Source organism: Bison bison, unplaced genomic scaffold, assembly GCF_000754665.1.
Source record: "Bison bison bison isolate TAMUID 2011002044 unplaced genomic scaffold, Bison_UMD1.0 scf7180017863002, whole genome shotgun sequence".
NCBI lineage: Eukaryota > Metazoa > Chordata > Mammalia > Artiodactyla > Bovidae > Bison > Bison bison.
In genome coordinates, this window is record NW_011493574.1 from 114,392 (window position 1) to 130,449 (window position 16,058).

The 16,058-nt window shown below is 50.0% G+C and overlaps 1 protein-coding gene across 1 annotated transcript in view; it reads left to right on the top strand.

The window, feature by feature from the left end:
* VWCE (von Willebrand factor C and EGF domains) overlaps window positions 1–9,784 on the top strand; it is a 27,933-nt gene extending 18,149 nt beyond the window's left edge. Inside the window, exons 13-17 of the mRNA XM_010833144.1 lie at window positions 1–33; window positions 1,432–1,522; window positions 1,606–1,688; window positions 2,045–2,135; window positions 7,857–9,784. The exon at window positions 1–33 is cut by the window's left edge and continues 10 nt beyond it. Coding sequence (XP_010831446.1) covers window positions 1–33; window positions 1,432–1,522; window positions 1,606–1,688; window positions 2,045–2,135; window positions 7,857–8,476 — 918 coding nt within the window. The 3' untranslated portion in view covers window positions 8,477–9,784. The remainder of the gene's footprint in view (window positions 34–1,431; window positions 1,523–1,605; window positions 1,689–2,044; window positions 2,136–7,856) is intronic.
* Window positions 9,785–16,058: the final 6,274 nt, after the last annotated feature.

Here is a 16,058-nt window from a genome sequence, read left to right on the forward strand (position 1 = left end):
GTGCTGGACCCGTGCCTGAGCTGCATCTGCCTGGTATGACCACCCTGACCCGGTCCGCGTCTGTAGAAGCTCCCCAGGAACTGCCACCAGCTCTTGAACTCTGGAGGCAAACATCCAGAGACTTCGAAGAGAACGGTTGCTTCCGGGTCTCGGTGAAAGGTGGCTCCCTCCAGCCCTGCCTGGGGTGAATCTTCACCCAAGGCCAGAGAAATACTTTTATCCCTGCCCAGCAAACCTCCTCTGCTTCTGGGTGACCAGGGAGGGTCTGGGCGGGGGCCTTAAGGTATAAAGTGTGGCCCAAGGTTCTCCGTGAGAGTGAAGGTGAGGAATGAAAGCCCAGGACTCTGCATGGAATCTTTAATATACTCACGTTTCTCAGCCCGTCCCTGAGCTCAACACAACCTCAGTTAATCCCCAGGGAAGCCTATGAGGTGGGCAGCACTGCCGTCCCCAGCTGCTGGGTGAGAAAACCTGGCACAGAGAGACAGTCATTTGCTCAAGACTCCATAAGTAGTCAAGTGAGGTGCCAGGAATTGATCCTAGCAACCTGAATCTCTTTCAGAAAGCACATGTTTACCTTAAGCCATATCACCTAGGCCATAGCTCAGTCTAAATGACAGGAGTTTCATTTGGTATTTGGAAAATGGAAAAATAAGCCCTTATTGCTTGTCATGCTGGATATGTTTCATGCTAATGAGGCTTCTTTGTTGATGGTGGTCTGCTGAAAAAAGATTGAGACACTTGGGGTGAACATCCCTGGCCTCTGGGTGACCCTGTTCATTCATTGCCGTTTACGTTGGGGGAGCTTTGACTTCTGGGTCCTTTCTCCTAAATTAAAAAAATTAATTAATTAATTAATTAATCTTTGGTTGCGCTGGGTCTTTGCTGCTGCCCGTGGGCTTTCTCTAGTTGCGGCGAGCAGGGGCTACTCTTGTTGCAGCGCGTGGACTTCTCAGTGCGGTGGCTTCTCTTGTTGCAGGGCACAGGCTCTAGGCACACAGACTTCAGCAGTTGCAGCACATGGGCTCAGCAGTTGCCGTGCACGAGCTTAGTTGCTCCAAGCCGTGTGGATTCTTCCAGGATTAGGGATCGAGCCCGTGCACCCTGCATTGGCAGGCAGATTCTTACCCGCTGAGCCACCAGGAAAGTCCTTCCTAAGTTCTGGGTGCTCAGCTTCCCTGGGCGGTTCATGACTTGTTCAACAGGTACCTGTTGACTGATGAGCTCTCAGGGCAAGGCCAGGCCCTTGGCCCCGGGGGGCTTGCGTTCTAGCAGGAGGACAGGCTCCTACTTGGTCTGTCCCCTCACCATGGACCCCTAGCCTGACCTTGGTGGCTCCCATGGGCACTCAACGGCTGTGTGGTCTGTCATTCCCGAGTGTCCCTTCAGCCCCCAGAATGAAGGGCCTTGCGAGTTTTCTGTGTCCTGCAGCTGGGCTCCGTGGCCTGCTCGCCCGTGGACTGCCCCATCACCTGCTCCTACCCTTTCCACCCTGATGGGGAGTGCTGTCCAGTGTGCCAAGGTGAGTGGGACCAGCCGCCCCTCTTCCAGGACTCCCGGGTGGGCCTTGGCTTTCACAGCCCCTGTCTCTGCTGCCCCCTACAGACTGCAACTACGAGGGGAGGAAGGTGGGGAACGGCCAAGTGTTCACCTTGGACGATGAGCCCTGTACCCAGTGCGTATGCCAGGTGAGCTGGTCCTGGGGACCCCGGAGCTGCCCGGCCAGGGGCTGCTTCTAGCCTTTAGTCCCTTTGCCAAACCTGGAGCTTCTTAGCCAGTGTACACCCATCTTCCACCCGCTGTTATGCAGCTTTAATTACCTGTGGGAATACCTTTGGGTTTGACAGTATCCTCTGCCTGCGTAGTTTCCTTAAGGTTTCCCCACCGGGTCCGGCTTCACCTGTTGTTCAGGTGAGGACCAGACCCTGCAGCTTCTGCCCGAGATCTTTCTGTGGGTCCAGCTGCTGGTGTAAGAATTCCTTGAGGGTGCTGCTCTGGGCAGGTGAGATGCTCTGGGCTTCTCACCCGTCTCCTGTTTCCCCAGCTGGGAGAGGTTACCTGCGAGAAGGTGTCCTGCCAGCAGGCTTGCTCGGACCGCACCATGCCCCGCAGGGACTGCTGCTCCTCCTGTCCAGGTAGGCGGGCCTCTGTGACCTGGAGTCTCATCACCGTCTTTTTTCCACTCTGCTCTTCTCAGAAACACAGAACTTATACTGGGCTGGATGTGACAAACCCAGGCTCAGAGAGGAAATGTGGCCCACCTGAGGTCACACAGCTGGCTCGTGGTGCGCCCGGGCTCACGCCTGGGCTCACTGACCCGTGTGCTGACCCGCGTTGGTGCTCTTTATTCTCCACTGTGCCATGCCATCAGACGAGTCTGTTTACTGTTCCTTTTTCTTCATTTCCTCCTTTCTGAGTCTCTTCCCCTGCTTTCTATTTTTTTTTCTTTGTGCTTTTTCTTTTTTTCCCTCTGTTTTCTAAATCCTTTCTCTAAAAGTTAGAATTTAGGAACTGAATCAATTTTGCAGAAGAATAATTGCTAATATGTATTGAGTACCCTTTATTTATCAGGGAACATCATATATATTTTTTTAGTTGATGTATAATTGACACAACACCTGATATTTTTGTTTCAGGTGTACGGCATAATGATTTGATATTTTGTATTTTGTGAAAAGATCACCAGAGGAAGTCTAGTGATTGTCTCCCTACACGCAGTTACAATGTTTTTCTTGTGATGAGAACTTCTAAAGTCTAATCTCTTAGCAACTTTGAAATACAATATTTCAATACAGGATTTTTAACTATAGTTATATTGTACAGTACATCACCATGACTTATTTATTTCATAACTGAAAATTTGCACCTTCTGATCCCCTTCACCCGTTGTGACCATCCCTCACCTCCCATCTCTGTCAACCACCGATCTGTTCTCTGTATCAGTGAGTTCAGCTTTTTAAAAATGATTCCATATATAAGGGAAATTATATGATATTTATCTTTCTCTGATATATTCATTTAGCATTATACTTTCTAGATCCATCCACATTGTTGCAAATAGTAAGATTTCATTCTTTTCTGTTGTTGAGTAATATTTCATTATATATATTAACATAAGTGTGTGTGTATATATATATATATATGTATGTATATATATATGGCAGGAGGAGAAGGGGATGACAGAATGAGGTGGTTGGATGACGTCACCAACTTGGTGGACATGAGTTTCAGCAAACTCAGGAGATGGTGAAGGACAGGGAAGCCTGGTGTGCTGCAGTCCATGGGGTTGCAGAGTTGGACACAACTGAGCAACTGAACTGAGCTGATATATATCTGCACACACCACATACTTATCCATCTTTATCTATTGATGGATACTTAGGTTGTTCCCATGTCTTGGCTATTGAAATAATACTGGAATGAATCTGGAGGTGCATATATCTTTTTGAATTACAGTTTTCATTTTCTTTGGATATATACCCAGGCATAGGCTTCACTGGTAGCTTAGCAGGTAAAGAATGCACCGGCAATGCAGGAGATTTGGGTTCGATCCCTGGGTTGGGAAGATCTCCTGGAGAAGGGCATGGCAACCCACTCCAGTATTCATGCCTGGAAAATCCCCATGGACAGAGGAGCCTGGCGGGCTGCAGTCTACAGGGTTGCAAAGAGTCAGACATGACTGAGCGACTGAGCACGCACGCATACCTGGGTGTAGGATTGCTGGATCATATGGTAGTTCTAGTTTTAGGTTTTTGAGGAACCTCCATACTGTTTAATGCAATGGCTATACCAGTTTCTGTACCAGTTTACATTCCCACCAACAGTGCATGAGGGTTCCCTTTTCTCCACATCCTCACCAACGCTTCTTATCTCTTGTCTTTGTGACAATAGCCATTCTAACAGGTGTGAAGTGGTTTCATTGTGGTTTCGATTTGCATTTCCCCAGTGATTAGTTATGTTGATTATCTTTTCCTGTACATGCTGGCCACCTGTTTGTTTTCATATGTGTTGTTTCATCCCCTGTTCACAGCAAGTCTTTGTGATAGGTACTCTTATGTGTGCTAAGTCACTTCAGTTGTATCCAACTCTTTGCAACCCTGTGGATTGTAGCCCTCTAGGCTCCTCTGTCCATGGGATTCTCCAGGTAATACTGGGTGGGTTGCCATGCCCTCCTCCAGGGCTTCTTCCTGACCCAGAGATCGAACCCATGTCTCTTTCATCTCCGGCACTGGGAGATGGGTTTTTTACCACCAGCCACCTGGGAAGGCCCATCGGCACTCTTAGCATCCCCATTTTCCAGGTGAGGAAACTGAGGCACAGAGAGATGAAATGAGGTGCTCAGGGTCACACAGCTGGTTGGCAGTAGAGCTGGGATTTGAGCCCAGAGTCAATGCTTTTAGCTACTCTGCTGCATTAACTCCTGGACATTATTATGAACTCTATGTCATGAGTGTTCATCCATGTAGATCTTTTTGCAGAAGTATAAATGAGACATGGACATCCTACTGTACCACGTGCCTGTGTGTATGCTAAGTTGCTTCTTTTTGACTCTATGAACTGTAGCCCGCCAGGCTCCTCTGTCCATGGGGTTCTCCAGGCAAGAATACTGGCTGGGTTGCCATGCCTTCCTTCAGAGGATTGTCCTTTTCCAGGGATTGAACTCACATCTCTTATGTCTCCTGCGTTGACAGACGAGTTCTTTACCACTAGGAGCCACCACACAGTTTCAGAGAATTCACGTAGCCTGCATTTGGCCATTTAAAAAGCTCCCGAATGTTGTGGTTTGCTTGCCCTTTGCGGCTTTGGTTGACATTTCGATGGTTTTCTTCTCCTTCTTCTTTTTCTGCCCACAATGGACCTACTGTGAAACATCTTTGGTCAGACACTATTTTTTCCCAAATTTCGTGAGTTGTGTTCAGACCCTGTGGTTAATAGGTGGAGTAATTGTGTCACAGGGTGTCAGGAGTTGTTTGGTGATTCCCACGGCATGACAGCATGTTACCAGATGGGGTTCTGGAGAAAGAGGAAGCTTACAGAAATAGCTGTAACTGGTTCCCCATTTACCCACCAACTGTACACTGTGTGTTTTGAATTTAATTTTTCCAATTTAGCATGTCCGTAGAGTACCTCACATGTGGCTATTTTGCACTTTTTTAAACTTCCAGGAGGACAGTGAATTTTTCCACAGATTTGTGGCCCGAATTTCCTCTTGTATAAAAGACCTCTTTAACTCCTTTGACCTTTTGAAGAGGACATTCTGTATTTAGAGCAGCTCTTCAGATCTGTGGATGAGCAGCTGGTGTCAGGAAACATTCTCATCCTGTACAGTCATTAAGTTGGGAACTGTTGAGTGATTGCAGATTCAACTTTAACCAGCACAAACCCCTCTGCAAGCTGATGGCTATTATTCCCCCAATTTCTAGAGATTAACCATTAGCTAAAGTGCCAGGCAGTGTATGGAGGATTTTATGTGTATCATTTCATTTAAATGCCCCAAGAATGTTTCATGCATTTAGTTGTTCAGTCACTGTCGTGTCCGACTCTGCACACCAGGGTTCCCTGTCCTTCACTGTCTCCCAGAGTTTGCTCAGACTCATGTCCATTGAGTCAGTGATGCCATCCAACCATCTCATCCTCTGTCGTCCCCTTGTCCTCCTCCCTTCTATATTTCCCAGCATCAGGATCTTTTCCTATGAGTTTGCTCTTTGCATCAGGTGGCCAAAGTATTGGAGTATTCAGCATCAGTCCTTCCAATGAATATTGAGGGTTGGATTTCCTTTAGGATTGACTGGTTTGATCTCCTTGCTGTCCAAGGGATGCTCAAGAGTTTTCTCCAGCACCACAGTTCAGTTCTTTGGTGCTCAACCTTCTTTATGGTCCAACTCTGACATCCATACATGACTACTGGAAAAACCGTAGCTTTGACTATATGGGCCTTTGTCAGCAAAGTTCATGTATGGGTTCTCTTATTATCTCTATTTTGTAGATAGGGAGGTGGAGACTCAGAGAAGTTAAGTTTCTGTCTTTTTTTAAAAAAATTATTTGTTGTTTATTTATTTTTTTTGGCCATGCCACCAGGACTTCCTTGGTAGCTCAGACAGTAAGGAGTTTGCCTGCAATGCAGGAGACCTGGGTTCCATCCCTGGGTTGGGAAGATCCCCTGGAGAAGGAAATGGCAACCCACTCCACTATTCTTGCCTGGAAAATCCCATGGATGGAGGAGCCTGTTGCAAAGAGTCGGACACGACTGAGCGACTTCACTTTCTTTACTTTACTTTCTTTCTTTACCCAGCCTGTAGGGTTTCAGTTCTCCAACCAGGGATCAAACCTCGGCCCCCTGCAGCAAAATTGCCAAGTCCCAATCACTGGATTGCCAGGGAATTCCCAAGTTTCTGTCTTTAAGGCCCTGCTCTAGGTGATGGTGTCCTCAGACTCAGGGCCAGGTCTCTGATTCCTCACTCCCTTCTCAGCCCCATTCTGCTCTGTAGCCCCCTGATGGGGAATCAGGCCCAAAGAGGCGAGATGCAGAGCCCACCCACCTCCTTTTCCTTCACCTGCCTCAGCTGCAGTCGCCTCTTCCTAATGAGATGTATTTTTAAGGAGAAACTGCTTTTTATTGAAATACAAGGTATTCATTGTTTCCTTTTGATAATTAAAAAAAAAAACACAGCTTACTTGAGATATAATACACACACCATACAGGTAACACACTCAAAGTACACAACTCAGTGGTTTTTGGTAGAGTTGTATGATTGTCCTTCTGATGGTTTATATATATATGTGTGTATATGTATATATGTATTTATTTAATTGAGGTATAGTTGATTAGGGCTTCCCTGGTGGCTCAGATGGTAAAGAATCTGCCCTGCAGTACAGGAAATCCAGATTCGATCCCTGTCAGGGAGATCCCCTGGAGAAAGGAATGACTTCCCACTCCTATATTTTGCCTGAAGAATCCCATGGACAGAGGAGCCTGGTGGGCTATAGTCCATGGGGTCGCAAAGAGTTGGACATGACTGAGCGGCCAATACGTCATAGTTGATGTACAAATTTCAGGTGTACAACATGGTGATTCACAATTGTTTTTTTTTTTTGATTCACAGTTGTTAAAGGTTATCTCTCGATGATTTTTAAAATTTAATCGTCCCAATTTTTAATGTGTTTGCCAGCCTCTGTCTCCTCCCTTGATCATACCTTTTTCCAGTATTTTTTTTTCCTTCCACTTGGATTAAGTCCTTATGATGCGCTGGACTCCAGGTTGAGACTTAAAAAACGATTATTTTTCAGTAGAATTTTTTTTTAGAGTATTTTTAGATTCAGAGCAAAATCAAGCAGAAGGTTACAGAAAGCTTCCCATGTACCTACCTCCTGCCCTCCCCCAGGCACAGTGCCACCGCACCCCCCATGGTCAACATCCCCCACCAGATGGTGCCCTTGCTACAACTGATGAACCCACTCTGACACACATTTGTCACCTGAAGCCCATAGTTTACATTCGGGTTTAGGCGAGCCCTCTAAGGCTCCATTTCATTCAGTCTTCACTGCATGGCTTCTATGGTCATCACTGTTATTATGAAGCCCATTTTACAGATGAGGAAATGGAGGTTCAGGGAGTTAAGAGCCTTACACAAGGTCATACGGCCAATGCCTTTGGTGCACTGCGTCTCTCTGTTCATGGTTCCTCTTGGGTCTTCCCTTTCTGGAGACAGGAGCTGGCAAGTCCCCCTCCCCCTGAGCCCCCAGCTGTGCGAGGACCCTCGGAGGACACATAACAGGCATCGTCCCGGGGCAGCTCATGCCAGACCTGCCTCAGGGAGAACCACTGTGCATCTTCTCGCCCCCGCCCCTCTCTCTAGAGTCCCTGGAAGAGAGCCGGGCACTCTCCCCTCGTGGAGACGTGGAGCTCAGCAAAGCAGCCCGGAGCCCCCGTGGAGACCCCGAGGCCCCCATCAACTGCAGCTCCTGCCCAGGGCCCCCAGAGGTGGCCCCTCAGAGGCCAGCACTCCAGCTCCTCCAGCTCCTTCTGAGAATGAACCTGTCTAACCCCCAGACTTTACCCGTGAGCCCCTCAGGAGCCCAGGCCTCACCCTCACCGTCTTCGAGGCCAGGAGGGCCCAGGGCCTCCCAGCCTCCTCAGCCCTCATTGGGGCCTCCGATCCCTCCAGGAGCCTCCTCTCTACCTCCAGCCTCTCCCATGGCTCCCGGACCACCTCCTTTGACTCCAGCGCTCCCATCCTCCGCCTCCGGGGCCCACTCAGCGTCCAGAAGGCCTTCTCTGCCTGCCGCCATCCCGCGTGGAGCCTCAGCCCTTTCCACAACAGGCCCCGGTGCCTCAGAGACTCCCGTCACTGTCCTCAGGCCTCGCAGGTCCTCTCCAGCCACCTCCAGACTCTCTGCAGCCCTCGTGGCCACAGCCAGCCCCGGCCCCCGGCAGCCCACCCTGGGGACCTCACAGGAGGAGGAGTCCACGGTGTAAGCAGGCCTCCATTTCAGGGTCATGCCCAGGGCATGTGGGACAGAGAAGACTCTGCCGGGGGCCCTGGGAGCTTGCAGGGCCGCTCTGGGGACCAACGAGGCTGCTGATCCTGCAGGACTCCTGGCGGGGCTGGAAAATCCTCAGGGCCTGATGTAGCCTTGTTCCCAGGAAGCATTTGGGATGTGTTGTGAGAATCCAGCAACGTGTTCTCCATGGTCAGCATCCTTCCTGGACCACAGCCCGCCTGTCTTTTGAGAAAGGTTGGGGCAGCTGAGTCCCTGCCCTGGAGGAGGAGGAAGGTCTGAAGGGGCTGGGATTCCACTGGGATTGTGCTACCAGCTGCCACATGTCTTCACCTGGGGTTTCCTGATTAAAATCTGTCTGGTCTCCTGCAGGCTGCCCTGCTCATTCACTTCTCGCCTTTGGAAAGGGAGAAGTCACTGCCTCATCATTGTCAAGCCCACAGGGGATGAACTAGCACCCACCTCAGCCCCCAGCTTGGGAGGAAAACCTGCATGGGCCTGGGGCTGGATTGGGAGGGGTCTTAGGTGAGCACCTGGTGACCTTTGATTCTGGGGGACTTCTAAAGTGAGGAGGGGAAGGACAGATGGAGAGGGCTTTGCAGGGTGGGTTCCCTGGGAGGGAGCCTCTGAGATGGAGTAGGAGGCCAGTGGAGTCTTAGGGTCCGTGCTCAGCTTTAATATCTCTGGGTATGAGGGAGGGAAGCAGGAGACTGAGGGGGTGGGCTGGGCAGTGCCAAGGTCTCAGCCAACCCTCTGTGGAGCTCTGAGGCTGAGATGGCCCTCAGAGTTGTCCTGCATTGGAGCAACGGGACAGGGCTTCGTGCTTCCATGTTGGCCAGTAATTCTATCTGAGCTGCTCCCGGAAAGGGGCGTCAGCCAGGGCAGTTCCCTGTGAGGTCTGGCGGCCCAGAGCTGCCACCCAACAACCTTCTTTCTGACTTGGGGAGTAAATGTGTCCGTCCTGAAGGGGGCATCTGGGTGGCGCAGCCCAGTTTCCATGACAGAGGACGGTGCTGTCATTGATGGGGAGACAAGAGATGGGGGTGGAAGACAGAGAACTACGGTGTCACCAAGTCACCAACCTGCTACCCCTGAAACCCAAGAAGGCTGCATAATCACCTGCAGCCCCTGGTGCACGGACCCCGCTTGTCCTGGCCCAGGCCACCCTCCCCTTGGCTCTTCTCTGCCCTGCTGTTCACCATGTATCCCTGGAGGGGGATCCCCGGTGGTTAGTGACTGCAAAGGCCATCTGGGGGTATCTAGCCCAGATGTTGGTGTAGTTGTTTAGTCGCTGTGTCGTGTCCAACTCTTGTGACCCCATGGACTGTAGCCTGCCAGGCTCCTCTGTCTATGGGATTTCCCAGGCAAGAACGCTGGAGAAGGGAGTAATTTCCTTCTCCAGGGGGTCTTCCCTACCCAGGAATTGAACCTGTGTCTCCTGTATTGCAGGTGGATTCTTTACTGTCTGAGCTACCAGGGAAGCCCTCACGTTAGTGTACAGTGAAGTCGCTCAGTCGTGTCTGACTCTTTGCTACCCCATGGACTGTAGCCCACCAGGCTCCTCTGTCCATGGGATTTCCCAGGCAAGAATACTGGAATGGGTTGCCATTTCCTTCTCCAGGACATCTTCCGAACCCAGGGATCGAACCCAGGTCCCCCACATTGCAGGCAGGTGCTTTAACCTTTGCACCGCCAGGGAAGCTCTATGTTAGTGTAAGGAGGCGTCCTAATCCAAGCAGGGTGGCAGGAATAATGAATTTGGAATTAGGAGCCTGAAAACCAAAGACTTTAGAGATGCAAAGGACTTAGAGACCATCAAGTGCAGTGAGACCCAAAATGTGTGGTGTAATGAGGTCTGGGGTACTATGAAACCCAGGTTTGAGCCCTACACTCTGACTCTCCATGGGACCTGAGGTCTTCGTTCCCTCATCTGTATAATGGGATTATGACAGTGCTTCCTCCTGGAGTTGAGATGGTTGCATGTGACACAGACTCCACTGGTCTCTGTGCTTTGTGGTGGTGACCTTGTGCGGCCTGCCGAGCTTCACAGCGCTGCCTGGGATCTAATTTCAGGATGAGAGTGTGGAACACTGGCTGCCCCTCCTCAGACAAGCCAGCTGTCAACATGGTAGAGGCTCAAAGTCAGTGCCAGTTTTCTCATCATTATCCCTGTATTCAACAAAGGATGCGATTCAAGTTTTAGTACTAGTCTTCCCTGTCCAGAACACTCAAGTATAATAAATGGTATTCATTTTGAACATTAAAAAAAAAAAAAAAAGCTGAGGGATGGGGAAGTGGGAGGACAGCTGTGAACACTTCCTCCAAGTTGGTCTAAATATAAAAACATGCTTATTTGAGACTCCCCCATCCCCTACTTACAGCTGAGACCACAGAGGCCCAGAGAGGTCAGGAGAGTGTCCTAAGGTTGCACAGATTAGGAAGGCTGAGCTGGGAGGAGGGCCCAGGCTTCTGACTCCCAGTCTGGGCTTTTTTCCTTTGCGTGGCTTTTTGTTGACTTCTTCCGTTGGAGTTGCAGAGAGGCAGTTGATGGCTGCAGTTTATGCAAGGGTGCTGTGATCCCCTTGTCTTAGTTTGAGCTCTGTGAGAGCAGACCCAGAGAGAGAGACTGGGTGAGAGTCACCGCCCTGGAAGTGATCCCAGGGAGCATGGTGGGGATGAGGGGGGCGGGGAGAGAAGGGAAGACAGCCAGTCAGTTTTTGTTAAAGAGTGGTCACTGCTGTGGGCCAATGGCACCCTGTCCTTCTGTGGACCCTCTGGGAGGTCATGTGGCACACGCTTCAGAATTGTCCCCCGAAGCCCTGAGGATGTCACTCTTGTCCCTCTCTTGCTCTTGGACTGTCTGCTCCCCAGTAAGTCCAGCTGTCCCTACCCAAGGACCATGCCTGCCTCCTGTCTGCTTGCTCCGGGCCTAAGAAGGCCTGGTGGGGGGAAGGGAAGGAGGAAGTGCAGGAGCTGTCGGCAGAGCACTCCACCTCTCCCCCAGCTGGGCCAGGGCTCTTACCGCCCACACTGTGGTCACCACAGTCCCTTCTCAGGACCCCCGGGGTGGGAGGCTCATGCTCTCCCCACCCCTTGTGGGCAGGCAGTGCCAATTGAGACATGTTGGGAGGTCTTGGGGGGACTTGGTAAGAGCATGCTCTGCCGGCAGTGAGCCCAGTATGATGCCCCTTGCCCAGGGCTGGCATCAGGAAAACCACTTTCAAGATCCCAAATAGGCACAGAGTGCTTTTTTTTTTTTTGGTCACACCACTTGGCTTGGGATCTTAGTCTCCTGAGCAAAGATCAAACTGGTCCATTTCAGTGAAAGTGCAGAGTCCTAACCACTGGACCACCAGAGAAGTCCCTGGCACAGAGTGCTTTTCGCCAACAGATGAACTGGTCTGAGTTCTCAGCAGCCTGCGCTCCAGCAAACGGGGGTGGGGAGTACTTGTTCTTGGGTGAGTTCACCCTGCACTCTCTCTCCTAGGAGTCCATCTGTCAGGTTCTGAGAAGCGGTAGAGGACAGGGAGGGTGGGCTGGAGCCTGTTCCCCCTGGGTCAGTTGTACTGGACCCAGGGAATTCCTGAAGGGCCAAATGATCAGACATGGTTCAAGAGACTTGCTTTTGGAGTTTATTAGATAAACACACTTGAGGACAAGCCATGGTAGGTTTCAAATTGGAACAAATTCTCTGAGGTTTAAAAGTACCTTTCATTAACTTATTTTCAATGTGGAGTAACCCACATCATTAGAAATAAAGATCTGTAAAATTGTATGCGGGGCTTCCTTGGTGGCTCAGATGGTAAAGAATCTGCCTGCAATGTGGGAGACCCAGGTTGCATCCCTGGGTCAGGAAGATCCCCTGGAGGAGGGCATGGCAACCCAATCCAGTATTCTTCCCTGGAGAATAGTGAGGCATCTCCCCTCACCATATCCACCTAGACACCCCCTCCCATGCCACCCCTTTTGTGGTTTCTGGTTCTTGGGCACCATTTCTCTGTTTAAATACGTGCAAGCAAATCTTATTCTGTTTATAATCCAAAGATAGAATTGTCTAGGCTCCGTTATCACCTGTTGTTCAGCTTGTGTGTGTTCTTCTCACCTAACGATCTCTTCTTGAGATCTTTCCATCCCATCCCTAGCTTGCATCTTCAATCCTTTGCTTTTTACAGCTGCACAGCAGCTCACAGCAGCACACAGCAGACTTTTAACCATCTCCTGGGGGTGGACTTTGGGTCGGTTCAAATCTTGCTTTTACAAAAGATGCTACAAAGAATAACCCTGGCCTTACATAATTTTGCACGTGTGCAAGTCTGTCTGTAAGATGAATTCCCAGAAGTGAAGTTGTTGGGCCAAAAGGTATATGCCTGTCTGATTTTGATGGATAGTGCCAAATGGCACTCCTTAGGGGTTGTACCAATGATGCTCCCACCAGTGGTGTGCAGGTATCTGAGTCTGGGAAGATCAGAGCAGAGACCTGTGAGATGAAAATAACACTCCTGGGGAATTCCCTGGAGGTCCAGTGGTTAGGACTTGGCGCTTTCACTGCCGTGGGCCTGGGTTTGATCGAACCCCCGTCAGGGTCCTAAGATCCAGCAAGACACATGGTGTGGCAAAAAGAAAAAACCATCAAAACACTCCTGGACAAGTATGAGTGGGAAGGATGGATTGAGCTGAGTTTAGAACCCCAAGGCTCTCAGGAAGTGGGGAAAGATGGATGGGAAAGAGGCCTGAGACCATAGAAATGGAATGTGAATCCATCTTATCTCATGGAGGGAAGTGTCAGATCAGACAAATTAGCTCGGGGTTTTCTAGTATGGATGATCTAATGGGGAGCCTTTTTAGACTCTGTCTGGATCCAGGAGTCCCAGGGTGAGGGAGCGGAAGAGGGGCTGGGAAGGAGTGGCTGAGCTGCAGCTGCTGGGCTGAGCAGGGAGAACACAGCGGAAGAAGCGGGGAGGTTGGGGCCAGGAACAGGAGAACAGGAAGGGTCTGGGGACACCTGGCTGTATCCCTGGAGCCTAGAATACTGCCTGGGGCATGGGAGGAGCTCAGGAAATAGCAGAAACACAAACACAGCAAAGAACCGGGACACGGTGAAATTCATCCCCAGAAACCTGAGAGTACACCTGTTTGTCCCAGGACCAAATATGACCAGGACAGACTGTCAGTGGGAGTGGGGGTGGACCCGTCTGTGGTCTTGACCATAGCCTCTCTCAAATTGGATCCACTCTCTCATCTTATCCTGGTTATTTCCTTTTAAAACATTATCTCAAATTCATCACTCAGTCAGTAAATTTTTATTAAGCACGTCCAGTGTGCCCGGCCCTGCTCTGGCTGCTGGTGCTTCAGTGGTTAAATATTTGATCACAGTCTCTGCCTTGGTGGATTTGAAACAAGTACTCCTACCAAGACATCATCACCAGCTGTGCCAAGTGCCATGACATGAAGGAGGGCCACCCTGTGAAAGGGTGGCCAGGAAGGGCTTTTCCGGGAAGTGACGTGTAAGCTGATACCTGCAGGATGCTAGGAGGGAACAGTGGGTCTGTATAAAGGCCTGAAGTGGGGAGAACTTGTGTAGGCAGTGGGCAAAGGCTAGGGTGGTGGGAGCTAGGGAGGGTATGAGGGATCAGAGTGAGACAGGGAAAGTCCAGGGGTACCAGAGCCTGCAGGGCTTGGAAACCACGCCAGAGATTTATTGTCTTATTCCAAATGCAATTGCAGAGCATTGATGAAATGGTTGAAGCAAGGGAGGAATGTGATCAAGTTTATGTTTTAAAAAGATTGGGACATCCCTGGTGGTCCAGTGGCTAAGACTCTGCCCTTCCAATGCAAGGGGTCTGGGTTCGATCCCTGGTCAGGGAACTAGATCCCACATGCCTCAACTGAAAGTCCTGCATTCCATAACTAAAGACCCTGCAACAAAGATCGAATCGAAGATCCTGGTGCTGTAACTAAGACCTGGCACTGCTAAAGGAAAAAAAAAAAAAAAAAAGGAATAGATTAGGTTTCATGAAAGGCTTGTATAAAATTAAAAAAAAAAAAGAAGATTGTGCAGCTCTGGAAAATAGTCTAGAATGGGTATAAATGGCACTGGGGAGACCTGGGGCGTTGACTGGGAGAGTTCACCCCACCCCTTCGTTGGTTCCAATATTTTGCATTTATGTGGTAAATTACAAATTGGGGAATGATATGACAAGAGCGCCCAAAGCCATTTTGTTCTGAGCACCCCAAAGTCAGTTCCCTTCAGCAGGGAGGTGGGGCTCAAGCCCTCAGGCCAGTGTCTCCAGCAGATGGCCTTCAGCACAGCAGAAGCAGGCGCCGTGTGCGAGGAGAGACTATGATAGGTTCATCAGCAAGAGAGGAGCTGGGATCAAGCTGGGCTGAGTCAAGTGAAACAGATCACTTTGCAGTAGGAGTTCTCAGAGCCTTTGATTGGGGTCTGTGCCCCGTGAGCCTCGAAGAAAGGCCTAGAATCTAGCCCATCGCGTACTTACTTTGATACTTTGAAAAAATAATTTTATTTGTTTATTATTGGCTGCCTGGGTCTTCATTACCACACAGGCTTTTTTCTAGTTGAGGCGAGCAGGGACTGCTCTCCAGTTGTGGTGTGTGGGCTTCTCGTTGAGGTGGCTTCTCTTGTTGCGGAGCACGGGCTCTGGGGTGCACGGGCTTCAGTAGTTGTGGCACTTGGGCTCATTAGTTGTAGGTCCCGGGCTCTAGAGCACAGGCTCAATAGTTGTGGTGCACCGGCTTAGTGGAATTTTTGGTTTATTAGATAAACAGGCTTGACGACAAGCCACAGCAGGGCTTCCCTGATAGCTCAGTTGGTAAAGAATCCACCTGCAATGCAGGAGACCCTGGTTTGATTCCTGGGTTGGGAAGATCCCCTGGAGAAGGGATAGGCTACCTGCTCCAGTATTCTTGGGCTTCCCCTGTGGCTCAGCTGGTAAAGAATCTGCCTGTGATGCGGGAGACCTGGGTTGGATCCCTGCATTGGGAAGACCCCTTGGAGAAGGGCATGGCAACTCATTCCAGTATTCTTGCCTGGAGAATAGTGAGGTGTCTCCCCTCACCACATCTCCCCTCATCCCATGCCACCCCTTTTGTGGTGTCTGGTTCTTGGGGGCCGTTTTTCTTTTTATGTATGTGCAAGCAAATCTTATTCTGTTTATAATCCAAAGACAGAATTGTCTAGGCTCCATTATCACCTGTTGTTCCTCTCCTTGGGGAGTAGAAAACCATTCTGGCCCATGTCTCATGGTCATTTCTGCCTTGCCTGGCATACTTAGGAGTGCCACCATCCTGGTGGTCCAGGGGCTACGACTCTTCATTCCCAATGCAGGGGGCCTGGGCTCCATCCCTGGTTGGGGAGCCGGATCCCACATGCTGCAACTAAGTCCACATGCCGCAACTGAGAGCTCAATTGCAAGCCACAGCTAAAGATCCTGAGTGCTGAAACTAAGACCCAGCACAGCCAAATCAATCAATAAATATTAAAAAAAAAAAAAGAGAGAGAGAGAGAATTCAGGTGCTCTATTCTATAAGAACTTCCATCC